This window comes from Chlorocebus sabaeus, chromosome 1, assembly GCF_047675955.1.
Source record: "Chlorocebus sabaeus isolate Y175 chromosome 1, mChlSab1.0.hap1, whole genome shotgun sequence".
NCBI classification, from domain to species: domain Eukaryota; kingdom Metazoa; phylum Chordata; class Mammalia; order Primates; family Cercopithecidae; genus Chlorocebus; species Chlorocebus sabaeus.
In genome coordinates this window covers 114899662-114927341 of record NC_132904.1, presented here as the reverse complement: position 1 = coordinate 114927341, position 27680 = coordinate 114899662, and the positions used below count along the sequence as shown (strand labels likewise).

At 48.8% G+C, this 27680-nt stretch overlaps 2 protein-coding genes across 22 annotated transcripts in view; one reads left to right on the top strand and one right to left on the bottom strand.

Moving 5' to 3' along the window:
• Positions 1 to 4877: 4877 nt before the first annotated feature.
• On the top strand, positions 4878 to 26985 carry TREH (trehalase). The gene is made up of 15 exons (XM_008021091.3): positions 4878 to 5535; positions 20582 to 20682; positions 20825 to 20969; positions 21053 to 21140; positions 22017 to 22117; positions 22272 to 22364; positions 22493 to 22609; positions 22721 to 22843; positions 23089 to 23138; positions 23271 to 23465; positions 24054 to 24271; positions 24536 to 24647; positions 25001 to 25113; positions 25352 to 25405; positions 25644 to 26985. The coding sequence occupies exons 1-15, from the start codon at positions 5447 to 5449 to the stop codon at positions 25794 to 25796; spliced, it is 1752 nt and encodes a 583-aa protein (XP_008019282.3). The 5' UTR covers positions 4878 to 5446; the 3' UTR covers positions 25797 to 26985.
• The window catches only part of PHLDB1 (pleckstrin homology like domain family B member 1), a 51650-nt gene continuing 50037 nt past the window's right edge, over positions 26068 to 27680 (bottom strand). For all 21 annotated transcript variants that reach the window (XM_073021497.1, XM_038005124.2, XM_073021488.1 and 18 more), the window contains one exon: positions 26068 to 27413. In XM_073021497.1, the coding sequence (XP_072877598.1) occupies positions 27273 to 27413 (141 nt within the window). In that variant the 3' untranslated portion in view covers positions 26068 to 27272. The remainder of the gene's footprint in view (positions 27414 to 27680) is intronic.

Below are 27680 nucleotides of genomic sequence, written 5' to 3'. Positions count from 1 at the left end.
TTCAGATCTTGGGCTATCAGATTTTGGGTGCTCAATCTGTAATAGCAACTGTGTATTCAATAATTATAGTTTATGGATAAGGGAACTGAATGACAGCAATGATAAAAGGGACAGGAGGAGGAAGTTAAGACTACTTTGTTGTCATAAGGTACTCGCACTACCGTGAAACATAGTGTTATTTGAGTAGACTTGGTTAGTTGTAAATGTATACTAAAAAAAGAACTGCTGGAGGCCGGGTGCGGTGGCTCACACCTGTAATCCCAGCACTTTGGGAGGCCGAGGTGGGTGGATCACGAGATCCGGAGTTTGAGAACAGCCTGGCTAATATGGTGAAACCCCATCTCTACTAAAAATACAAAAATGAGCTGGGTGTAGTGGCATGCGCCTGTAGTCCCAGCTACTCAGGGGGCTGAGGCAGGAGAATCACTTGAACCCAGGAGGCAGAGGTTGCAGTGAGCTGGAATCATGCCACTGCACTCCTGGTGTGACAGAGTGAGATTTCGTCTCAAAACAAAACAAAACAAAACAAAACACACTACTGGCTGGGCATGGTGGCTCACACCTGTAATCCCAGTGCTTTGGGAGGCTGAGGCGGGAGGATTAATTGAGCCTGGGAGTTTGAGACCAGCCTGGGCAACACAGTGAGGAGTTCCCCCAGAACAAAGCCAGTTTGCATATTGGGCAGAAGATGTGAATCACTATAAACATTGCTGAAAAGAAGACATACAAATGGCAAACAGGTATATGAAAAGGTGGGCTACATAACCGATCATCAGAGACATGCAGATCAAAACTACAATGAGATATTATCTCATTCCAGTTAAAATGGCTTTTATCCAAAAGACAGGCAATAACCAATGCTGGTGAGGATGTGGAGAAAAGGAACCCTCGTATACTGTTGGTGAGAATGTAAATTAGTACAATCACTGTAGAGTTGTGTGTTTTTTTAAAAAAAAGAACATTGGCTGGGCACGTTGGCTCATGCCTGTAATCCTAGCACTTTGGGAGGACAAGGTGGGTGGATTGCCTGAGCTCAGGAGTTCAAGACCACCCTGGGTAACATGGTGAAACCCTGTCTCCACTAAAATATGAAAAATTAGCCTGGTGTGATGGCAGGCACGTGTAAGCCCAGCTACTCAGGAGGCAAAGGTTGCAGTGAGCTGAGTGACCAAAAAGTTGGTCCTATGAAAAGATCATTAAAATTGACAGAGAAGACACACAAAAAATCAGAATGAGTGCAGAGGCATTACTATTGACCTTACAAAATTGGAAATAGAATGCTATAAACAAGTATATACCAACAAATTAGATAACCTAGATGAAACAGAAAAATTCCTAGAAACAGAAATTATACAAACTGATGTAAGAAGTAAAAAGTCTCAGTAGGCGTAACAAGTAAAGAGATGGCAATAAAAAACCTTGCAATAAAAAAAGATGTTTAGGCCAGGCGCAGTGACTCCCGCCTGTAATCCTAGCACTTTAGGAAGACCAAGGCAGGTGGATCACCTGAGACCAGGAGTTCAAGACTAGCCTGGCCAACATGGTGAAACCCCGTCTCTACTAAAAATACAAAAAGTAACTGGGTGTGGTGGTGGGCACCTATAATCCCAGCTACTTAGGAGGCTGAGGCAGGAGAATTGCTTGAACCTGGGAGGCAGAGGTTGCAGTGAGCTGGAATCATGCCACTGCACCCCAGCCTGGGCAACAGAGTGAGGCTCCATCTCAAAAAAAAAAAAAAAAAAAAGTTTAATTTTATGTGTCAACATGGCTAGGCAAAGGTATCCAGATAGTTGGGCAAGCATTATTCTAGATGTTTCTGTGAAGATACGTTTTAGATGAAAATAACATTTAAATCTGTAGACTCTGAGTAAAGCAGACTACCCTCCCTAACGTGGATGGGCATTATCCAATCAGTTGAAGACTAATTTGAAAAAGACTGACCTCTGCAGAAGAAGAGGGAATTCTCCCAGCGTGCTGCCTTCGGACTTGAACTGCAGCTTCTTCCCTGTTTCTCCAGCCTGCCGGCCTACCCTAGAGATTTTGGACTTGCCAGCTACCTCTCAAACTCTCTCTCTCTTCTCCCATCCCCCACATATATATTGTTTCTGCCTAATATGGTCCAGGATCAGATGGCTTCACTGGTACATTCTACCAAACATTTAAAGAAGAATTAACATTAATCTTTCTCAAACACTTCTACAAATAGAAGAGGGGTATACTTCCTAACTCATGCTATGAGGCTAACATTACCCTGATATCAAAGCCAGATAAAGACATCACAAGAGGGCTGGGCATGGTGGCTCACACTTGGGGAGGAACACTTGGGGAGGCCAAGGCGGGAGGATCAGTTGAGGCCAGGAGTTCAAGACCAGCCTGGGCGACGCAGTCAGATGTAGTCTCTAAGAAAACATTTAAAAGTTACACAGGCACGGTGGCATGCACCTGTAGTCCTGGCCACGCAGAAGGTTGAGGCCAGATGATCACTTGAGCCCCAGGAGGTCAAGGTTGCGGTGAGCTGTGTTCATGCCACTGTCTTCCAGCCTGGGTGATGGAGCAAGACTGTGTGTCCAAAAAAAAAAAAAAAAAAAAAAAAAAATCACAAGAAAAGAAAATTACAGGCCGGGCGCGGTGGCTCACGCCTGTAATCCCAGCACTTTGGGAGGCCGAGGCGGGCGGATCACAAGGTCAGGAGATCGAGACCATGGTGAAACCCCGTCTCTACAAAAAATAGAAAAAATTAGCCGGGCGCGGTGGCGGGCACCTGTAGTCCCAGCTACTCAGGAGGCTGAGGCAGGAGAATGGCGTGAACCCGGGAGGCGGAGCTTGCAGTGAGCTGAGATCCGGCCACTGCACTCCAGCCTGGGCAGCAAAGCGAGACTCCGTCTCAAAAAAAAAAAAAAAGAAAATTACACTCAATTATCCTATATATATAGATGCAAAATTCCTCAGAAAAATACTCGCAAACCAAAACCAACAGTTTATTAAAAGGATTAGACATCATGACCAAGTGAGATTTATCCAAAGAATGCAAGGGTGGTTGCACAGCATTGTGAATGTAATAAAAGGAAATTGAATTGTACACTTAAAAATTGTTGGCTGGGTGCGGTGGTTCACGCCTGTAATCCCAGCACTTTGGGAGGCCAAGGCAGGCGGATCACGAGGTCAGGAGCTCAAGACCATCCTGGCTAACATGGTGAAACCCTGTCTTTACTAAAAGTACAAAAAAAAAAAAAAAAAAAAAAAAACTGGGCATGGTGGCGGGCGCCTGTAGTCCCAGATGCCCGGGAGGCTGAGGCAGGAGAATGGTGTGAACCCGGGAGGCAGAGCTTGCAGTGAGCAGAGCTTGCACCACTGCACTCCAGCCTGGGCGACAGAGCGAGTCTCCATCTCAGGAAAAAAAAAAAATTGTTGACCAGGCATGGTGGCTCACATCTATAATCCCAATACATTGGGAGGATGAGGCAGGAGGATTGCTGTGGCTCAGGAGTTCCAGACTAGCCTGGACAACATAGGGAGGCCCAATTTCTACAAAAAAAAAAAAAAAAAAAAGTATTTTAAATTAAAAAATTAGTTGGGTGTGGTGACATGTGCCTGTGGTCCCAGCTACTCAGGAGGCTGAGGTGGGAGAATCCCTTGAACCTGAGAGATCAAGGCTGCAGTGAGCTGTGATGGAACCACTGCACTCCAGCCTGGGCGACAGAGCGAGACCCTGTCTCAAAAAACAAAACAAACAAAAAACCAATGCCAGCTGCCCACATTACTGGGTGGAGCTATCTGAATCTTTACTAGTTCAGAGCGGTGCCTGATTCATGAGTCATTTCTTTGCTCGAATAAATGGTTAAATTTAATTTGTCTAAGGTTTTTCTTTTTAACAGTGGCAAACACTGCTCAGATGCCACAACTGACATCCTTAACAGCAAACCTAAGCTCTTCAGGAGAGGTCACGCCAATCACTAAACTCCATGTGCCTTGCCCACCCCCTGTCCCCTGTCCCTTCAGCTCACCTTCCATATGTTGAGGGGATGAGCCTCTAAAGCAACCGAATCTGCTTTTTTTTTTTTTTTGACAGAGTCTTTCTCTGTCACCCAGGCTGGAGTGCAGTGGCACAATCTTAGCTCACTACAACCTCCGCCTCCTGGGTTCAAGCGATTCTCCCGCCTCAACCTCCTGAGGAGCTGGGATTACAGGTGCCCGCCAACAAGCCCAGCTAATTTTTGTATTTTTGTAGAGACGGGATTTCACCATGTTGACCTCAGGTGATCTGCCCACCTCAGCCTCCCAAAGTGCTGGGATTACAGGCGTGAGCCACTGCTCCCTCCCAGCGAGAATCTGCTTCTTAAGCTCACAAACTTCTCTGCTAACTCCACTTTGGGGAATTATAGGGAATTACATTCCTTGGCTTGGCAAAGACATTTCCAGACTGGTGCCAACATGTTCCTGCAGCCTATCTCAAAACCCTTCCCTGCATGAACACCAAGTTCTCTGCAGCTAGGCTGAGGGGTTTGCTGTTCTCTTTGTATGCTTTGCGTACATTGTAGTGGTCTCCAGCCCATTCCCTTGGCAAACTCCTATGTGATCATCAAGACTCATTAGGACGGGCATGGTAGCTCAGGCCTGTAATCCCAGCACTTTGGGAGGACAAGGCGAGTGGATCATGAGGTCAAGAGATTGAGACAATGCTGGCCAACACGGTGAAACCCCATCTCTACTAAAAATACAAAAATTAAATAGACGTGATGGCCTGCGCCTGTAGTCCCAGCTATTTGGGAGGCTGAGGCAGGAGAATCGCTCGAACCCGGCAGGCAGAGGTGGCAGTGAGCCGAGATCATGCCACTGTACTCCAGCCTGACGACAGAGTGAGACTCAGTCTCAAAAAAAAAAAAAAAAAAAAAGACTCATTGCAAATGTCACACTATGGTGGGTCTCCCTTAGTTCTCCCCAGACAGAATGGCTCTACTGTCCTGTGCTCCTGCCATATCTCTTGTAGACAACAGTGAGAGTCCCTGAACTTCACACTACACCAGGGACAGGATCTTGAGCCATTCCATTTGAAATGTTAAGGGAAATGGTAACTCTCTGAAGTGGGTGGTCTTGGGGCCACCCAAGGAACTTATATCCAGGTTACAGGTGTGTGGCCTCGACTGTGTCTCTGGCCTTCGGGTGCCCATTCCTCACCGCCATCCCCATACTCTGAGGGAAGGGCCTGAGCCATCGGCAACAGCTGAGACTGTGAAATAGAAGAAGCAAAGTAGAAGCAGGGGAGGTGACCACTGTGCCCTGAGAGCAGGAGGGGTGAGCGGGCTGCACACAGACTAAGCACACGTCCCTCAGGTGGCCACGCCTCGAAGGCTGGACTTCGGCCGACTTGGACAGGCAGGCGAGTCAGGCTGTGCCCAGCAAGCCGAAGGTGCCTGGGCTTGCTCATTCAGTCACAGTCACAGCCACCATGCCAGGGAGGACCTGGAAGCTGTGCCTACTACTGCTGCTGGGGCTGGGACTGGAGTCCCAAGAGGCCCTACCCCCACCCTGTGAGAGGTAGGGTGTGGGGAAGGCAGCGGGAGAGGATGGCAATAAGAGGGAGGCTGGGATGAGATCTCAAGCTCTGGGGTCAGTACTTTAGAAGGAAAAGAAGAGATTATAAAGGAAGGAAAGAGTAGGGAAGAGAAGAAAATGAGGATTCCTGTATAGCAGGCTCTATGCTGGGCACTGCACCTGCAGTCCTTTTTTTTGTTTTTGTTTTTGTTTTTCTTTGTTTGGGTTTTTTGTTAGAGTCTTGCTCTGTCGTCCAGGTGAATTACAGTGGCACCATTCCACTCACTGCAGCCTAGACCTCCCAGGTTTGAGATTCTTGTGCCTCAGCCTCCTGAGTAACTGGGATCACAGGCATGCACCACCACGTCTGGCCTGTCATTGACTTTTACCAAAATTTTCCACCTTTGGAAGGGAATTAGTCTTGGTGACTGTGCTGGGAATACAAGCGTGAGCCACCGCCCCCTGCCAGGACCTGCAGTCCTGATACCAGATGCAGTTGCCAGAGCCTGGCCTGAGGTCTAACACCCTGTTGGCCTGACCCACCCTCCCTCCCTCTCCTCCTGCAAGCTGCCCCTTGAACTGTGCAGGCCTCTTCCCAGGATTGTTCTAGCAGACTTTCTGCTCCAGCTTCCTAGCCTGGGTGTGAGAGGTGGCCTAAGGGCCTGACCACAGCACCTGGGCCTAAGCCCTGACCCTAATACTCTCTTTGTGACCCAGGGCAGGTCAAAGCTCTTTCCTAACCCTGAGTTTCCATCACCAGGGACAGGGATGAGTGACCCTGTCCTGCCTCCTGGACTCAGGCAAAGTCTACCCTTCATTCCTCATGGATTTATGGAGCTGTGGCCACATCAACCACTTTACCAGCTCCTGCAAGAACAATAATAATAGAAGCAAAATAGCTGGGCATGCTGACTCACGCCTGTAATCCCAGCACTTTGGGAGGCTGAGGTGGGGGGGGTCATCTGAGGTCAGGAGTTCGAGACCAGCCTGACCAACATGGTGAAACCCCATCTCTACTAAAAATACAAAATTAGCCGGGCATGGTGGCACGCACCTGTAATCCCAGCTACTCAGGAGGCTGAGGCAGGAGAATCACTTGAACTCGGGAAGTGGAGGTTGCAGTGAGCCAAGATCGTGCCATTGTATTCCAGTCTGGGCAACGAGAGTGAAACTCTGTCTCTAATAATAATAATAATAATAATAAAAGCAAAACAGTAACAGAAGCACAGTTTGAAGTAGAGCGAATTTAGGACCCACTGCTGTGGGTGAGCAGAGGGTGTGTTAGAGAGGACGGGGAGGAAAGGTGTCTCTGAGGAGGTGATGTGTGAGCAGAACTGTGGTAGGAACCATCGTTGAGCTGACCTGGGAGAAGATAGTCTAGGCATGGAAAGAGCCGTGCAGAGGCCCTGAGGTGCTGTTCAGGGATTGGGAAGAAGGCCTGTGTGATTGGGGCAGAGTGGGAACAGGTCAGGGGAGAGCGGGGCTCCAGGCAACAAAGTTTGGGCTTGGGCTCCAGTGGTAGGACTACAGTCAGAGACAAGGGGTTCAATAGGGGGTGCGTGTTACAGGGCGAGTTGACGGTGCTTGCCCATGACAATTGTGGAGTATAAAGGGGAAAAGTGTACTTGGGAGAGTTAATAGGTTTTGTCCTGTGCGATTGTAATGACGACTTCAGAGAGACTGGGTGGTCCAGTGTTTTGTCAAGCATTAGGCCGTTTGCCAAATGTAGGGGAAGATGACTTTATTGGTGTTCCCTAAGACCAACCTCAAGCCAGTGATTCACTAATACTTCCAAACGGTTATACCATGATTATGGTTTCGTTCTTTTTTCTTTTTTTGAGATGGACTCTCGCTCTGTCGCCAGGTTGGAGTGCAGTGGCGCAATCTCGGCTCACTGCAATCTCCACCTTCTGGGTTCAAGCGATTCTCCTGCCTCAGTCTCCCCAGTAGCTGGGATTACAGATGCCTGCCACCAGGCCTGGCTAATTTTTGTATTTTTAGTAGAGACAGGGGTGTTGTCACGTTGGCATGATCTGCCTGCCTCGGCCTCCCAAAGTGCTGGGATTACAGGAGTGAGCCACCGCGCCCAGCCTTGATTATGGTTTCTTACAGTGAAAGGATACATGTTAAAAGCCATCGGAGGTGAAATATTCTAGGGCCGAGTCCAGGAGAAAATAAGCTCAATCTTCCAGTTTTTCCTCTCCCAATGGATTTATATGGACAGTACTTGATTTTTCCAGCAATAATATGTGACAGCATGCATGAAGTATTGCCAACCACAAAATCTCACCTGAGTCTTGGTGTCCAGTATTTTTATTGGAGGTCAGTGATGGAAGCATGACTACCTGTGTGGCTGACCTCAGTTACTCACTCTCCAGGTCTTCAGAGGTCAAACTGATACTGGGTGGCCAAAGGCCCCTGCCACAAATCACATTATTAGTATCATATATCTGGCATGGCCCAAGGTCCCAGAAAAACAAAGACTTATCAGGCAGCATATTTCAGTAATTTAAATCTTATCTCTCAAGGCTGGTCACAGGCCAGAACTTTCTCTGAAACGTGCAGGTTTTGAACACAGCAGACCTGCTGAGTCAATCCTTTCATGCACAAGCCACTTCTTGCATAATGAAGAATTTGTTTCGTCTTTGTCTTGGGTTCCTCCAAGGTCACCTCTAAGGTCTTGGAATCTCCCAAGTGATAGGAATATCTGTTATTCCTAGTGGTCCCTGATTACTGTTTTTTGTTTTTGTTTTGTGTTGTTTTGTTTTGAGATGGAATCTAGCTCTGTTGCCCAGGCTGGAGTGCAGTGTCAAGATGTTGGCTCACTGCAATCTCTGCCCTCAGGGTTCAAGTGATTCTCCTGCCTCAGCCTCCCAAGTAGCTGGGACTATAGGCACGCACCACCGTGCCTGGCTAATTTTTGTATTTTTAGTAGAGACTGGGTTTCACCATGTTGGCCAGGCTGGTCTTAAACTCCTGACCTCAAGCGATCCACCCACCTCAGCCTCCCAAAGTGCTGGGATTATAGGCGTGAGCCACTGCACCTGGACTGATTTTTTGCCTGTCTCAACAAACAAAAAAATAAAACAAATAAATACCAAGTCCTGGTTGGTGAACACATTGATGAGCCAGGAGGGGAAACGTCCTGGTTCCATGGGGAAAGGACACAGAAGCTCTTCATTCAGGGCCCCCCTAGATCTTGCCCCATGTGTCTCTTCATTTGGCTGATCCTGGCTTATATTCTTGTAATAAAACTACAGCCCTAAGCATAACCATAAGCTTTTCTGAGTCCTGTGAGTTCTAGCAAATTATCAAATCTGAAAGGGTTATGGGAACCCCTACATTTGTAGCCTTTTGGTAAGAAGTGCAGGTGGCCCGGGGACCCCTGAACTTGTGGCTGGTGTCAGACGTGAGGCCGTCTCACTCAGGACTGTGCCCTTAACCTGAGTGTGGATTCCGCACTAACTCCCGATGGTTAGCACCAGGATTAAATTGCAGTATTGCAGTTGGTGTCAGAAAATGTGGATTTACTAGAATGACCCTGACTCACTGAAACATGTGGGTTGGGAAAAGAAAAGATGAAAGGGCAGGGGATGAGAAATCTTTCATTCTTGAGTGGCTACATGGTCACTCATGGTGTGAAGAGCAGTCATGCTGCAATCAGTTACTGGAGGTAAAAGTTACCAATGGAACTTAGAGATGATTGATCTCTAACTTTTGGGGAGTTGGCCCATGTGCATAGGAAAATGTATACTACTAAGAAGAAAAGCAAATATACAATCCCTATGGATTTGTATCTGTAATAGTCAAACTGAAAGTAAAAGATGGGCCATGCTTAGATTCTGGTCGGTGGAATTACAACCTCCGGTACTGCACTGTGGTACCAAAAGCACCTGCTGAAGCCCTGATGGGCACTGCAATGAGATTGAGAGAATATAAAAATGTGGCCAGGTGCAGTGGCTCACACCTATAATCCCAGCACTTTCGGAGGCAGAGGTGGGCAGATCATCTGAGATCAGGAGTTCAAGACCAGCCTGACCAACATGGAGAAATCCTGTCTCTACTAAAAATACAAAATTAGTCGGGCATGGTGGTGTGCACCTGTAATCCCAGCTACTCGGGAGGCTGAGGCACGAGAATCACTTGAACCCAGGAGGAGGAGGTTGCAGTGAGCTGAGATCGCACCATTACACTCCAGCTTGGGCAACAAGAGCGAAACTCCATTTCAAAACCAAAACAAAACAAAACAAAAAACTGGTATGCGCTTGAACAGGTTTTATGTGGAGTGTTGCATCTCTTCTACCTGAATGTATTACAGGGATGGATATTGTATCTGACCAGGAAACATTTCCACTACCTAGTATTGTAAAACAGAAGGCATGGACATCCACTCATCAAGCAATATTGATTAGACATTCCAGATGGGAACCAATAAGATTGCCTAGCTCCACAGAGATTGTTAGCCTTCTCTGGAGCATAGACTGGACTTTATAGCCAAAGTCTTAGAGCACCTCCTGGCATGAGTGCTGGGACTTTGGACTAGAGAATTTCCGTGTGAGAGGTAATTATTGGCTCGCTATCAGACATTATTTGAAATTGCCCCTATGACTGAAGGATGTAAGATAATCTTGAAACCTGAAATACCTATAATATCTTGGGTGATGTTGGAGAAATGCTCTCAGAGAGTGGGCAGGGCCCAGAAGAGTTCCATAATGAAGTGGAAATGACTGGATCAGGAATAAGCTCATTGGGGAATGCAGAGTTATTCAGTGTATTCAAGAGAAGAGAGACTCTCTTCCCCTAGGACTGACTTTGGACCCACTCATTAGATTCTATTGCCAATTGGACAGTGCCCTATTGACAGCTCTCGATTGACCAACAAAGAGCTATTTGGCTTATGGATGGCAGTCCCAAGGTGAATGAACAGCCTACTGTTTGGAAGGTTGTCACTCTGATCAAAGAAGGCAAAAACAAATCAGCTCTGTGGGCTGAATTGCATACTGTTTAGGTTTTTACTAACTCTTGGACAGTGGCCAATGGCCTGGCCATATGGTCAGGCAGAAGGACAATGGGAACCTTGTCTATATGGAAATCACAACAGGAATTTTAGGAGTGCATTAAAGCAGGTTATGTTGATGTCCATCAGAAGAACCCCTTTCCAGGATCAAAAGGGAACTGGGGCAACAAGCAGGCATCCCTGTGTGCTTGCTTGAGGTGGCCACCTGTGTTCATGAAATAAACGGACATTGCAGGGCAGCAGCCATGCAGAGAAGGGCTGAATTTAGACTTAGTCCTCTTGTTCCCGCCGAGGCACAAAATGCCAGTAAGTACTTTTCTGTCTGCCAAAAAGAGAAAGACTGCACACAGCTGTGGGAAGATGACCTTGGAGGGAAGGCCCTGCACATACCTGGCAAGATGGACTGATTCTGGTAGGCCTGGAGGGCTATAAATGGGTCCTGACAAGAGTAGACACTGATTCTGGACTGGAGTTTGCCTGGTCAGTGGTAGATGCAAATGCTTAAAATACTGACACTGTAAAAGGGTCAGAACAAAAGACACTCCACCAATTTGAACCATTGAGTTATATTTCTTCAGATCAAGAAACACTTTCATCTTCAGAGGAGTGGTTCCATAGAAAATTGGGATGGGCAGTTGAAGCATGTGCTATCTAAAACAGCAGGGAATAAGGGTATGAAAGGCTGGCTTATGTGCCTTCACAAGTATGTGCTCACACTCAGCGTAAGGGGGCTCAAGGGTTTGTCCCTATTAGATAGATTCTTCTGCTTTTCTGGAAGTTAAAGGGAAGAGAGACTGGGGGATGATGACTAGCAATTCTTCCCGTGTGGTATGACTATACCGTTTTCTTTCTTCCCCACATTAACTAAACTTTCTTTTTCCAGATGATTCAGTGGTTCCAGTAAATCCCAGTGGTCCCAGGACTGCAGATACATAGGATAAGAGTAGTTTACACACCACAGTTCTAGTGTTATGATATTCTGTGTTTTTTCTGTGTGCTTACTATTACCAGTAAATAGTAAAAACTATTACTATTACCAGGTTTTGTATCTTCAGGTGATTTCTTTTTTTTTTTTTGAGATGGAGTCTCACTCTGTCACCCAGGCTGGAGTGCAGTGGTGCGATCTCAGCTTACTGCAACATTTATTTCCTGGGTTCAAGCAATTCTCATGCCTCAGCCTCCCAAGTAGCTGGGATTACAGGCATGCGCCACCATGCCCAGCTAATTTTTTGTATTTTTAGTAGAGATGGGGTTTCACCATGTTGGCCAGGCTGGTCTCGAACACCTGACCTCAAGTGACCTGCCTGCCTCAGCTTCCCAAAGTGCTGGGATTACAGGCCTGAGACACTGAACCCAGCGATCATTAACTTTCTTTTTTTTTTTTTCCTGAGACAGTGTCTCACTCTGTTGCCCAGGCTGGAGTGCAGTGGTGAGATCTCAGCTCACTGCAACCTCCACCTCCCTGGTTCAAGCAATTCTCCCACTTCAGCCTCCTGAGTACCTGGGACTACAGGTGTGTGCCACCATACCTGGCTAATTTTTTTGTAGAGACAGGATTTCACCATGTTGGTCAGGTTGGTCTCAGACTCCTCAAGTGATCTTCCTACGTCGGCCTCCCAAAGTGCTGGGATTACAGGCATGAGCCATCGTGCCCGGCCCAGGTGATTTCTTACTGCGTGTTAACATCCTATTCTTTCTGACCAAAGTACACTCTTTAGCATTTCTTGTAGGACAGGTCTGGTATTGATGAAATCCTTCAGCTTTTGCTTGTCTGGGAAAGTCTTTATTTCTCCTTCATGGTTGAAGGACATTTTCACCAGATATACTATTCAAGGGTAAAAGTTTTTTTTTTTCCCTTCAGCACTTTAAATATGTCAAGACATTCTCTCCTGGATTGTAAGCTTTCCACTGAGAAGTCAGCTGCCAGACATATTGGAGCTCCATTGTATATTATTTGTTTCATTTCTCTTGCTGCTTTTAGTATCCTTACTTTGTCCTTGACCTTTAGTTTGACTATTAAATGCTCTGAGGTAGCCTTTGGGTTAAATCTGCTTGGTGTTCTATAACCTTCTTGTTCTTGGATATTGATATCTTTCTCTAGGTTTGGGAAGTTCTCTGTTATTACCTCTTTGAATAAATTTTCTGTCCCTATCTCTTTCTCTACCTCCTCTTTAAGTCCAATAACTCTTAGATTTGCCATTTTGAGGCATTTTGATTGTATTTTCTAGATCCTGTAGGCATGCTTCTTTGTTGTTTATTCTTTTTTCTCTTGTCTCCTCTGATAGTGTATTTTCAAATAGCCTGTCTTCAAACTCACTAATTCTTTCTTCTGCTTGATCAATTCTGCTATTAAAGGACTCTGATGCATTCTTCAGTATGCCAATTGCATTTTTCAGCTCTAGGGTTTCTGCTTGATTCTTTTCAATTATTTTAATCTCTTTGTTACATTTATCTGCTAGAATTTTGAATTAGGACTGCAGATACAAATGCAAGAGGCAGGAATTACTCCTAAGCAAGAAAGTATAACTATATTCTTAAACTTTTATGTGAGAATTCCTAAGGGTCTGATGGGGCAGGTTGTGCCTTCACCTTATCTAGCAAAAATGGGGCTAACAATAAATACAAATATATTGCCTACTGCTCAAGATAGCTTACTAGTTCTGTACCTATGTAAGCCTGCCCTGTATGAATGGGAGTGGACCGAAGGAGAAGCATTTACAAGACAAGTGTTTCTACCTACAATCTGGATAAATACAGTGGCCTAACTCAATGTTCTTTCCAAAGGTGGAAAAGTTTGGGTATAAATGGAGAACAAGAGGTGTAGTAGCTGGGAATAAATGAGTAAATCCATGCATTAATAAGAAATGCAAGGAGGGAAGTCCACTATTACATTAATGCTTAGAAAGAAGATCAGAGAAAAAGATGCTATCGCCTCTTCATTCAACTATACTTGACGCCTGAAAGGGTAAAGCCATATTTTGCCAAGACCACCCCTGCTCTGGAAACTGACAAGATCAAAGGGGAGCCTGCCAGCCTGAGTGGCCTTATCCTGGGAGACATTTTGTCATGTGATCTGGTGATGAACTGGACTAATTATTAATGACAATGGGACTCTAGTAATGTGTGAACATCTTTTGACTCTTAATTTTCAGGTTACATCTACCATAGTGCAATATGATAAAGCACTGGCGTTGTTGGCAAGATTATAATACTAATATTGAGGGTCACATGTATTGGGAAATTGAGCTAAAAGCTTCCCATCTCTACTTCCACACTAGCTCCTCTAAATTTTCAATATATTCATGTTGATACTATCTCTTTGTCGTTACAAAAATGCTATTCCAAATGCAGTTGCTCAGGAAAGTGTGACTGTTTTGCTACAAGGGATCTATGGGTAAAGGCTAGGGACTGGACTGTTGTATAACAGAGTTTGTCTGTTCTTTGACCCAGGTTGCTGGGAAGTAACTTCTAAGCTCTTGCAATTTCCCAAATGATAGGTGTGTCTTCAGTATTCATGATGAGGCTCTAGATGGATTATACTAATTAGCTGACTCAGGACGAGGACTGGACATGCCAGAAAGACCAACCTGTGTGTTTGGAGAGGTGGGGCTTTGATCCAAGTGATATCAGCCTGACCTCCCAATCTCTGGGTAGGGGAGTGGAACTGGAAATTGATTTTTTTTTAAATAAAAAAACCTTACATTTATTTAATATTTAAGACACTTGAAACCCCTCACTTAATCTTTTGTTTTGTTTTGTTCTTTTTTTTAATTTTTAAATTTTGGAGGTACATAGTAGGTGAATATATTTATGAATTACATGAGATATGTTGATACAGGCATGCAATGGGTAATAATCACATCAGGGTACATGAGGTGTCCACCACCTCAAGCATTTATCCTTTGTGTTACAAACAATCTGATCATACTCTTTAAGTTATTTTTAAATGTACAATTAAATTATTTTTGGCTACAGTCACCTGTCATGCTAGCAAATACTAGGTCTTATTCATTATTTCTGTTTCTGTGTACCATTAACCATCCCCACCTCCCCCCGATGCCTGCCACTATACCACTACCCTTTCCAGCCTCTCCTGATTGTCATTCTACTCTCTATCTCCATGAGTTCAATTATTTTAATTTTAAGCTCCCACAAATAAGTGAGAACATATGAAGTTTGTCTTTCTGCCCCTGGCTTATTTCACTTAATATAATGACCTCCAGTTCCATCTATGTTCTTGCAAATGGCAGGATCTCATTCTTTTATATGGCTGAATAGTACTCCATTGTGGATATATACCACATTTTCTTTATCCATTCATCAGTCGATGGACACTTAGGTTGCTTCCAAATCTTGGCTATTGTCAATAGTGCTTCAATATATTGATTCTTTTCTTTCGGTCATATATCTAGCAATGGGATTGCTGGATCATGTGGTAGCTCTATTTTTAGTTTTTTTGAGGAACCTTCAAACTGTTCTCCATAGTGGTTGTACTAATTTATATTCCCACCAACAGTGTATGAGAATTTCCTTTTCTCCACATCCTCACCAGCATTTGTTATTGCCTGGCTTTTGGATAAAAGCCATTTTAATAAGGATGAAATGCTATCTCATTGTAGTTTTGATTTGCATTTCTCTGATGATCAATTATATTGAGCACCTTTTCATATGCTTGTTTGCCATTTGTATGTCTTTTTTTAAAATTTCTTTTCTTAAGGAAATATATGTCTGCTTTTCAGTAATGTCTATTCAGGTCTTTTGCCCATTTTAAATTGGATTATTAGCTTTTTTAATAGAGTTGTATGAGTTCCTTATTTATTTATTTATTTATTTATTTATTTATTTATATTTTTTATTTTTTCCGAGATGGAGTCTTGCTGTGTCACCCAGGCTGGAGCACAGTGGTGCAACCTCTGCCTTCTGGGTTCAAGCAATTCTCCTACCTCAGCTTCTCGAGTAGCTGGGATTAGAGGCATGCACCACCACACCTGGCTAATTTTTGTATTTTTAGTAGAGACGGGGTTTCACCATGTTGGTCAGGCTGGTCTTGAACTCCTGACCTCAAGTGATTGGCCTGCCTTGGCCTCCCAAAGTGCTGGAATTACAGGCATGAGCCACTGCACCCAGCCCATATGAACATTTTAACAATATTGATTCTTCCAATCCATAAACAATGAACATGGAAAATCTTTCTTTCTTTTTTTTTTTTTTTTTGAGACATAGTCTTGCTCTGTTGCCGCCCAGGCTGGAGTACAGCAGCACAATCACAGCTCACTGCAACCTCTGCCTCCTGGGCTTAAGTGATCCTGCCACCTTAGCCTCCCAAGCAACTGGGACTACGAGTGCATGCCGCCACGCCCAGCTAATTTTTTTGTTTTTTTGTAGAGACAGGGTTTTGCCACCACGCCTAGCCAAGGTTTACCAGTGTTTTGTTGAGGATTTTTGCATCAATATTCATTAGTGATACTGGCCTGTAGTTTTATTTTTTATTTTTGATGTGTCTTCATCTGGTTTTGGGATCAGGGTAATACTGGCTTTGTAGAATGAGTTTGGAAGTATTCCCTCCTTCTCTAATACATCTTTTTCTCTAAATGCTTCTCCTTGTTAAAAGTAAATTTGTAGGCCAGGTGCCGTGGCTCACGCCTATAATCCCAACACTTTGGGAGGCCGAGGCAGCTGGATCGTCTGAGGTCAGAAGGTTCAAGACCAGCCTGACCAATATGGTGAAACCCTGTCTCTACTAAAATACAAAAATTAGCCGGGTGTGGTGGCACATGCCTGTAATCCTAGCAACTTGGGAGGCTGAGGCATGAGAATTGCTTGAACAAGGGAGGTGGAGGTTGCAGTGAGCCGAGATGGTGCCACTGCACTCCAGCCTGGGCGACAGAGTGAGACTCAATCTCAAAAAAAAAAAAAGTAAATGTGTTAGGGATAAAAGACTTTAAGGTGAAAAAATAGGATTAATAAATTCAGCATGTTCCATAATGGGGGAACCTATCTCCCTTAGAGTCTTTTCTATTTCATGGACAATATTTGTTCCACCATGTATGCTGTTGCCATTTTGCATTAAAGGCCTGAGTGCCGTTAGGATACATGTTTTGTACCCAGAATTTGTGAGTTCCCCATACTAGGGTTAGATGAGTGGTCATCACACCTGGGTGTAATTAGTTTGAGTATGCCATAAAGCCTCCCATAGCCTTCCTTGTCTCAGCATGCGGCTGTTCCCCAGGAGAATTTGGACATATCATGGGATGCCTACTGCTTTACTACTATAAGAAACCCATTTGGGCTGGGCATCCTGGCCCACGCCTGTAATCTCAACACTTTGGGAGGCCAAGCCAGGAGGATCACTTGAAGCCAGGAGTTCAAGACCTGCCTGGGCAACATATTAAGACCCGGTTTCTACAAAAAAAACATAGAAAAAATTAGGTGGATACGCTGGCATATGCCTGCAGTCCCAGCTACTCAGGAGGCTAAGGTGGGAGGATCACTTGGGCCTGGGAGATTGAGGTTGCAATGAGCTGTGATTGCACCACTGCATTCCAGCCTGGGTGATAGAGTGAGCCCTTATCTAAAAAAAATTAAAACTAGGCCAGGTGCAGTGCCTCACACCTGTAATCCCAGCACTTTGAGAGGCTGAGATGGGTGGATCACCTGAAGCCGGGAGTTTGAGACCAGCCTGACCAAATAGAGAAATCCCATCTCTACTAAAAATACAAAATTAGCCGGGCGTGGCGGTGCATGCCTGTAATCCCAGCTACTGCTACTTGGGAGGCTGAGACAGGAGAATCACTTGAACCTGGGAGGCAGAGGTTGCCACGAGCCGAGATCGCGCCATTGCACTCCAGCCTGGGCAACAAGAGCAAAACTTCGTCTCAAAAATAAAAAAATAAAAAATAAAATAAAAATTTTTTCTATTCTGTTTAACAGCTTTTCATCCACAAAAACAAGAGTGACCTGCATTTGTGCATGGAGCTCATTGGAATAGGCTGGCCATGCTGCTGCTATTCGTTCATTTTAACCGGAGACCTTTCTAAGCATTCAATGATCAAGGTTTACAGTTACACAGTGATTACTCTGCCGGGAGTTGTAAACCACATAATCCAAAGGCCCCAAAAAGAGTAGTTCCTGGAAATTCCTTCCCAAATGGTATCCTTCATAGTAGATGTAACCTGAAAATTAAGAGTCAAAAATCTCTGGCACATTGCTAGAGTTACATTCTGTTGTCAGCAACTGGTGCAGCTCATCCTCATATCATATGACCAAGTCTCAGAGCAGTGCCACTCAGGTTTGCAGGCTGCCATTTGACCTTGTCAGGGCCCAAAAGCAGGAGTCGTCTTGGCAAATGCATGGCTTCCCCCATTCAGGCATCTGGTATAATCATGCTAAGACACAATCTTACTCTCTTGTTTTGAGTCTCTCCAGGCACGTGATATTGCATTCCCCTCATTGCATAACCCATTTACTCATTCCTTTACCCTCAGCTACTGCGTCTCTTCCTCACCATCTGTCATTGATTTTTTTTTTTTTTTTTTTTTTTGAGATAGAGTCTTACTCTGTTGCCCAGGCTGGAGTGCAGTGATGCAATATTGGCCCACTGCAACCTCCACCTCCCGGGTTCAAGCAACTCTCCTGCCTCAGACTCCCAAGTAGCTAGAATTACAGGCATCACCATGCCCAGCTAATTTTTGTATTTTTAGTGGAGACGGGGGTGTTGCCATGTTGGCCAGGTTAGTCTCGATCTCCTGACCTCCTGATCCACCTGCCTTGGACTTCCAAAGTGCTGGGACTACAGGCATGAGCCACCACGCCCAGCCTATCATTGATTTTTACCAAGTTTTTCCACTTCTGAAAGGGACATTAGGCTTGGCCACTGTGCTGATCCACATTGCCAGCACTAACAGTACTGTTGCAGGTGCCTTGCCCTCAGTCCGCTGCCAGTCATGTAAGGAAGAGTTACAAAGGTGCGGAACTAGTGGGCTATCTTGACCACTAGGCAACATGGCTGCATTCACTAAGAAGCCAAATTTAGCCAGATACTGTGAAGGCACAACACATCCCATCAGACCCTTAGTAAATCTGGCATAAAGGTTTAAAGGTACAGTTGCAGTTTTTTCCTTGAGAATCGTCCCTTCTTCTGACACCCACATTTGTAGTTCTAGTCCTGGGGCCACTGTATTGGGTAGGAAAATGTAGTTGAGATGATTTGGGAACAAATCATATAGTTATACCAACAACTCCACCCTCCCTCTTCCCAGATCACCCAGAAAAATTAGGGGAATCCATCCAATGGAGACCTCCCTTTGCTCCTCTCAAGTTGAATGTGAGCACACACTTTTTTTTTTTTTTTTTAAAAGACAGAGTCTTGCTCTTGTTGGCCAGGCTGGAGTGCAGTGGTGTGATCTTGGCTCATTGCAACCTCCACTTCCCAGGTTCAAGTGACTCTCCTGCCTCAGCCTCCCAAGTAGCTGGGATCACAGGCGCCTGCCACCACACCTGGCTACGTTTTGTATTTTTGGTAGAGATGGGGTTTCACCATATTGCCCAGGCTGGTCTTGAACTCCTGACCTCAATTGATCCACCGGCCTCGGCCTCCCAAAGTGCTGGGATTACAGGTGTGAGCCACCGTGCCCGGCCAGAGCACACATTTTTGAAGGTATGTAAGCCACCCCTTCATGCTTTTATCTCCCTCCCCCCACTATAGACAGCAAACGTTTCAACTATCTGTTCCAATTTTCTATCAAAGCGCTACTCTGAGGATGGTATGCAACACCATATGTCCATTTGCTGTGGTATTGCTTGCCCCGTTGCTGAACGCTAGATGCTGTCAATTGTGTTCTTTGATCTGAAGAAATATAACTTGGTGGTCCACACTGGTACAGCATCTTCTGTTCTAATACAGCATCTTGTAGTATTTTGCACATTTGCATCTACAACCTGATATGCAAAGCTACTTTAATGTGCCCTTTACATTTCCATAGGGTTATGCCCCAGGTGGGCAACACTTTAGTAGTTCAGTTTTTCACTGCCCATCTGCCAGGCCATTGGCCACAGCCCATGAGTCAGTAAAAACCCAAACACAGGGGCTTTTATCATTCGATTCTTCTATCACTGCAAGGAAAACAGCATGCAATTCAATCCACTGAGATGGTTTGTTCTTACCTTCTTCAAAGATTTTCCATCCTCAGTCAGAGTGCAAAGGCCTTCCAAACAAGGTCTTTCTACCTATAAACCAAGCAGCTTTTTGTCATTCAACCAAGAGCTGTTCAAAGGGCCCCTATGTGGCACTAGGATCCATCAGCTCCTCGGTGCTTCCAGAGTTGACCCTAGGGGGAAAGAGGCTTCCTGCTCCTGAATACCATGAGCACCTCCTTGCATTCCCTGAGCAGCACCCTCCTGAATAAACGTTTCCATTTTATTCAGGAGCTCCTCTGGGCACTGCCTTCATTACAGAGTGTTCCTCTGACATCACCCAAGACATTATGGCTATTTCAGGTTTCAGGATTATTTTGTGTCCTGCAGTCATGGAAGCAGTTTCTGGAAACACTCAAGAGCCAGCTAGTAATTATCTCTCAAATGACCTACACATACACTGCGCCTGGAAATGTTCTGGCCCAATCTCAGCGATCACCACTGAGTGCACCTCCCAGGTTTCTGCCATAAGCCCTTCCGATTGAGTCTACACAGGGCCATTGTACAGAGAATTGGCTACACCAGTATGATTAAAGTGCTAACCTCCCTTTGTCCACCAGCTATTCTATACCATCTCAAATTAGCCACCAGTGTGGGCTCAGGCAGTCAGACAGGCACTTTACTGCCCGAAGACCCTACTTGTTCCCTCAGCCCTGTATGTCACTCCAACCCACAAACTCCACACACACACACACACACACACACACACACACACACACACAGCCCTTGTCCAGTCCCAGGGAACATGCCTTGACCAGTCTGCCACAGACTCTAGCCTTCTCTTCTGTCTTAATGGGGTGCTGGTAGTGACCTGACCTGCTCCTATCCCTGTCTCTGCAGCGAGATTTACTGCCACGGGGAGCTCTTACACCAAGTTCAAATGGCCAAGCTCTATCAGGATGACAAGCAGTTTGTGGACATGCCACTGTCTATAGCTCCAGGTGAAGCACCTAGGGCTGAACCTCCTCTCCAAAGAACCTTCTCTCCAAAGAAGGCAGGGGGCAAGAACAAGCAGAGAGGCCCCTGTGATCAGGGAGTGGCTTGTGACACCCTGCTGACTCCTCCCTGCTGCCTGCTCTCCAGAACAAGTCCTGCAGACCTTCAATGAGCTGTCCAGGGACCACAATCACAGCATCCCCAGGGAGCAGCTGCAGGCGTTTGTCCAGGAACACTTCCAGGCCAAGGGGCAGGAGCTGCAGCCCTGGACCCCTGCAGACTGGAAAGACAGGTATGACTCTGGACGGGGAACAAGAGAGGGTCCCTTACAACTGAGCTGCCTCCCTGAACCCTGGGGGGCCTGTGTTCTTCCAGCCCCCAGTTCCTGCAGAAGATTTCAGATGCCAAACTACGTGTCTGGGCAGGGCAGCTGCACCAGCTCTGGAAGAAGCTGGGGAAGAAGGTATCAGCATCCTGGGCCTGCCCAAGGCCTGGCCAAGGGAACTGGAGAGAGGAATGTGCCTGGGGCCCACAGTGTCTCCGGAGCACAGATCGGGCTTCTTTTTCTGAGAAACCAGTTCCTGACCCCTGGGTCCCCAAATAGAAGCCCTCTAGAAAGAACTTTTGAGATCAGAAGCGCAGCATCTACTTCTAATGCCTCTCCTCCTCCAGGAAGGCTCCCCAGCCTCCCCAGGAAACCCCAGCCTGCCCTGCCACCTCCAGGCTGCCCAGTACTGGGTAGATGTTCACTGCCTGCTGGGCTGTCTCCTTCCCTGAGCTCCTTCTCAGGAGGCCTCCGTCTCAGGAAGAGTCAGTGCTACTGCTGCTTGGGGCCAGGCCTGTGCTCAGCCCTGTCCTGAGCTACTTTGCTCATCTATGTCCCCTCACCTGGGGAAAGGGTTTGGGGTTTTACCCCTACCTGGCTCAGAGAATGGGGGTGATGGGCCAATCCTCTGAACCTGGTTGGGTGGTGGCAGCAAGGATGGGGAGTAGAGGGGAAATGGGGGGCTGGCACCCCCTTACCCACCCAGCCCACCCTGGGTCTTTGTAATGGCCGCTGCTTGGTGGATACCTGCCCGGTGCCTGGCTGAGTGGTCGAGTCTTCTACCTGGCACCAAGTTGAGCCAGGACTCCCAAGGCCAGAAGGTGACAGATGAGGATCCCAGGGCTCCCAGGGGCCAGGCCTTTATCACATGGCTGAGCAGCAGTGGAGCCAGAGCTGAACCCAAATGCCTGGCTCCAAAGCCTGTGACTCCCGGGGCCTCAGATTCCCCAGCTGCCTGCAGCCTCTGCTTCCATGGGGATTCTAGGCTCCCCTTGCCCTCTCTCCTGATTCCAGATGAAGCCAGAGGTTCTCAGCCACCCTGAACGGTTCTCTCTCATCTACTCAGAACACCCCTTCATTGTGCCTGGTGGTCGCTTTGTGGAGTTCTACTACTGGTGAGCGCCCAGGCCTGAGAGACCAGGGGGCCTGCAGGACTGGCAGTGGTGCAGAAACCCAGCAGGGTGTCTTGAGCACGGCAGAGTGCCCCACTGGCTGGTGTGCAGGGCAGAGGGAGACAGTAGGGTGGTGCCTAAGCTGCCCCTTCCCCAGGGACTCCTACTGGGTCATGGAGGGTCTGCTCCTCTCGGAGATGGCTGAGACGGTGAAGGGCATGCTGCAGAACTTCTTGGACCTGGTGAAAACGTGAGAGGGGGCCAGGCACTTCCAGCCTAGGTGGGGAGGATTGGCAGGTGTGCCATAGGCCTGGAGCTGGATTGCCTTGGTGCCAGTTGCTGGGGAGAAGGCATCTCAGCAGGGCTTCCTCTTGGCAGCTATGGGCATGTCCCCAATGGCGGGCGCGTGTACTACCTGCAGCGGAGCCAGCCCCCACTCTTGACCCTCATGATGGATTGCTACCTGACTCACACCAACGACACCACCTTCCTACAGTGGGTACCACCCTTCTTGTGCTGCTCTGCAGACCCACCCCCCACCTCAGACCTCTCAGGGCTGGGGATGGGCAGCGCACCTGGGCTGAGGTGTTGTCTGCTTCACTCCAGGGAGAACATTGAGATGCTAGCCTTGGAATTGGACTTTTGGACCAAGAACAGGACTGTCTCTGTGAGCTTAGACGGAAAGAACTACCTCCTGAATCGCTATTATGTCCCTTATGGGGGACCCAGGTGAGGAACTGCACAGCCCACCCCTCAATCTCTTACCTGCTCACTCTGGTTAGAGCATCACAATCCCCTGGGCAGGAGGAGGAGTGACTTAGCCTGACCTCTCAGATGGTGACACCGAGAGCCCTCTGCAATCCTGGGCTATGGGGGCCCAAGGGCAGTTGGATCAAGATGGCTCAGCCTCCTCTTGACCATAGAGGGGCTTAGTAGCTACTAGTGCCGGGCTGCCCACCTCTCCTCTTTGCCAGACCTGAGTCCTACAGCAAAGACGCAGAGTTGGCTGACACCTTGCCGGAAGGTGAGCAGCAGCAGGGTGAGGGAGGGCTGGGGGCAGGGTGGCTGAGCACCTCTGTGTCAGGCTCTGGTCTCCTGTCATTGGCTGCCTATCCTGCAGGCGGGACTGGCTGGGTTCCCTGCTGTGTCCTCACAGGAGACCGGGAGGCTCTGTGGGCTGAGCTCAAGGCTGGGGCCGAGTCTGGCTGGGACTTCTCTTCACGCTGGCTCATCGGAGGCCCAAACCCCAACTCGCTTAGTGGCATCCGAACCAGCAAACTGGTGCCTGTTGACCTGAATGCCTTCCTATGCCAAGCAGAGGAGCTGATGAGCAAATTCTATTCCAGGCTGGGTGAGCACCCCAGGAGGGAAGGGTAAGCAGGGAGCCTGGTTTCCTGCCTCAGACTTGGCAATAGAACTGGAAGTATGACCCTGGGGTGACAGGCCTTCAGCAACCCAGCCTGTCGAGCCCTGCCCTAGTGGACGCCTGCATTCACATTTGTGTACCAGACAAGAGGACAAACTGAGCCCACCCTAATCCCCTCTTCCTCCCTTTCTTACTGTCAGGGTCTCTAGGGTCTGTGAGGGGAACCCTAGTCCACACATCCAAAATCCATCCACTCCCTCTCCTCAGACAGCTGTTCTTGACCCCCTGAGAGCTAGGGGAATCCACCCAGCCAATACCCTTGGGAGGATAGACCCTGGGACAGATCAGCTCCAGTGGTTCCCTGGGAGCAGTGTGGGGCCATATGCTCAGGAAATTCCAGGACCTAGAGACCAGAAGTGTGGTCGGTTCCAGGTCGGCACATCCCCTTGGTCATCAGGGTGTCTTAGCCCTTGCAGAGAAACACAAAGGGTGGAGGCCAAAGTAGAGCCACAAAGGGCTTGGGGCCCGCAGGCAGGGTGCTGGCTACTGGGTCTAAAGGCAGCATTACCCCAGGCAACGACTCCCAGGCCACAAAGTACAGAACCCTGCGGGCGCAGCGCTTGGCCGCCCTGAATGCAGTCCTGTGGGATGAGGAGACTGGTGCCTGGTTCGACTACGACCTTGAGAACAAGAAGAAGAACCAAGAGTTTTACCCATCCAACCTCACTCCACTCTGGGCTGGGTGTTTCTCTGACCCTGGCGTGGCGGACAAGGCTCTGAAATACCTAGAGGTGAGGGCACAGCAGGTGGCTCGGGTCCACTGCAGGCAGCACCACCCCCTCCCTTGACCCTGAGCAGGACCTGCAGGGGAGGCCGCTTCCTCTGGCTGTGCCTCGTCCCAGCCTGCGGGTCCTGCGGAGCCACCGGGGGGCAGCTGTGAGCCAAGAAGAAAAGAGTCAAGAAGGGGACATCTGGCTTCCTGTGGGGCCCAGTATCCTGTCCTGGCTCCCAGTCCAGCCCCACTCACAGTCATGGGAATGTCTGGGACCTTCTAGGACAACCGGATCTTGACTTACCAGTATGGAATCCCGACCTCTCTCCAGAAGACAGGCCAGCAGTGGGATTTCCCCAATGCCTGGGCCCCCCTGCAGGACCTGGTCATCAGAGGTAAGGAGGCAGGGCTGGCACAGCCAAGGGCCCTCCCCAGGGTGTAGAGGTGGGCCTCCCTGGTGCTGGGGAGGCGTTAACAAAAGATGCAGGCCCCGTGTCCTTTCTCTCACTCCTCTGCTCTCCTGGCCTCCACTCGGCAAACATTTATGTCCACCCAACCTGTCCAGTGCAATCAGTCCTGTTTGCCCTTCAAACCAACGCCCTCGATTAAGGGCAGTTTGGCCCGTGGTCTCAGAAAGGAAGTCTTAGGACCCAGGCCTCTTTCCCTCCTTGGGGAGAGTAGGGTGCAGCCTCTGCTCTGTCTGGGATGGGAGACCTGGAGGTTGAGTCCTGCCTGCGATGGGGTCTAGGCCTGGCCAAGGCACCTTTACCTCGGGCCCAGGAAGTGGCTTTCCAGCTGGCTCAGAATTGGATCCGAACCAACTTTGATGTCTACTCACAAAAGTCAGCCATGTATGAGAAGGTGAGCTGGCCTGAGCCCTCCCGCCACCCCCAGGGCGTCCCAGTGCTGAGGTGGGTCAGGCTTGGCAGCAGGGCCCAGGGCCAGCACAGCTGGGATGGTGGCGACACCCAGTGGCTGCTCCTGGGCACTGCAGGGGCTGCTGGGCAGGCAGAGCAGCTTCTCCCCAAGGGCTCCGGTTGTTTGTTGTTCCTGGAGCTGGGGGCAGTGCCTGACCTACACCCCACCCGCTTGTCCCCAGTACGACATCAGCAACGGTGGACAGCCTGGTGGGGGAGGAGAGTATGAAGTTCAGGTGAGCAGGCCAGGGGTGGGCTGGCCAATGCCCTACAGGGAACTCCTGGGTTCTGCTGCCCATGACCCCCACCCCAGGCCTCAGTGTGCTCACCTGCATGTCGGCCCACGGTGCTTCTGGTGCTTCCTGTACTGCTGGGGTTAGGCAGGGCCAGTGCCCCTGGGGAGAGAGCCCACAGTCCCCACCAAGGGTCTGGGGCTTCCCCAGAAACCGGGCCCCACTGCCCTGCCTCTCCCAGGAGGGCTTTGGCTGGACGAATGGCGTGGTCCTGATGCTGCTGGACCGCTATGGTGACCGGCTGACCTCAGGGGCCCAGCTGGCTTTCCTGGAGCCCCACTGCCTGGTGGCCGTCCTTCTGCCCAGCCTCCTGTTCAGCTTCCTGCCATGGTGACAGCCCTCCCCTCTTCACCTGGCCCCAGCTCCTGTCCCATTAAACCTCTGCACCAGTTTCCATCTTCCCCTGCCTCTTCATGCCCTCCTACCTCCCAGCCTGTCCTCAGAGTGAAGTAGGGGGCAGGTTCATGACCTGGAGGTCATGGGTTAGGGCCTAGCTCCCTCCTGGAACCTTGAACAGGGTGGAAATCCTGCTCTGCGGGGAAGACCTGTCCCTCCTACCCCAAGTGCCCCAGCGCCAAGTCCCACACCTCCAGCCTTCCACTCACTTCCGTAGTCCAAAGGCTTTATTGTTCTGCTGAAATGCTTACAAATACTGAAAACCCCCAGCCTGGGCCCACGCAATCAAGGGCTTAATGCTGGGAAGGAGAGAAGGGGAGGTGGGCTTTGTGTTAAGGCGTGAAGGGCGAGGCCGGACAGCTGGAGGCCTGGTCCTCCACTCTCCATTTCCATCGCCCTTCGGAGGCTGAAGGAAGGGCAGTGGCACCACAGGGCCCTTCCCCTCTGCTGCATCATCTCCTGCTCAGGCTTTCCCTCTAGGAGCATCGGAGGAATCCTCTTTCCCTGTCGGAAACTCGACCCTGTACAGAACTCCAACTATAACCTTTCTAGCTTCCCCTCCCAACCGCATCGCTCCTCCTCTGTTTCCTAGATCCCCCGGCTTCATCCCTTCTGGCTCTAAGCAAGGCACCAGTGGAAGGGAGAGGGCTGGACTGGGGGGCTGGCAGGCTGTGCATAAGGGCTGAAGACACAGGCATGGGGCAGGGAACAGGTGTTCAGTCCCTTTCCCCCAGCATGAGATGCCCAGGGGCCTGGGCTGGAGAGATGATGGCACGTACCCTCAGATGGCCCACAGTTGAAGCAGTGGGCTGGGCCACAGAGCTGCAGCAATTAGTATGTAACCATGGCAATGAAGCAGTCGCTATGGTAACCATGGTGATGGGTCTGCAACTACGGGATGGAGCTGGGACCTCAAGGATGACACTTGAGATCTCTGGCCCTTGAGCAAGGTGATACAAAGGATATGGGAAAGGAGAACAATGGGGCAGAGTGGGGTTTGAGAAGTGGGAAGTGGGCTGCCTGAGCTATTACCCCACTCTGGATGTGGTTCTGCTCAGCCCCCAAAGCCCCTGGCAAAGGGGTCTGAGGCAGGAGGGGATCTTTGGCAGCTTATGGTACCATAATTTGTCTTTTAGAAAAAAGAAAACAGGCTGGGGAGAGCAGGTGTCAGATCAGAGCTGAGGCCCTCTCTGTAACAGCTCCTCAGCCCTGGCTGGGCCCGGGGCAGGACCCTAAAGGGTTACTGCAAGTTCTGGGCTCCCAGGAGGCAGCAAAGCCACCTCCACTTTTCTTCTTCTGGCTGGTTCTTCAGGAGGCCAGAGCCCAGAAACTCACAGGACCAAGCTCTTTATAGAATATTAAAGTCTTCTTATACAAAAGCCTCCGTTGTGCTCTGCCAGGAGGCCCACAGCAGTTAGTTCATGAACTGAGTGTAGCCCTCAGCCCCTGTGACGATGACATCCATCCAGATGCGCATGGCCTCTGCAGATGGGGCCACCATGTAGTACAGCCGGTCATGGGTCTTCACGCAGAAGGTGAGGGCTGGGTTCGGGCTCTGCCAAGGGAAGAGAGGAAGGTCTAAGATGGGGCTCACCCATGCCCAGGAATAGTCTCACCTGCCTCCCTATCTGCCCTTTCCCTTCCCAGCCCCCAGAAAGCCCTGGAGCTTAGGACTGAGTCCTAAATAGGTCCAGAGCCTAGTCCCCACCAGTCCACGTGAGCCCCAGGCTGAAATGTTCCCTTCTCACACCACAGCAGTCCTGGGCTCTCTAAACTCCCTGGACCCTGACAGAGCTATACCCTGACAAGGGGGGCTCTGGTC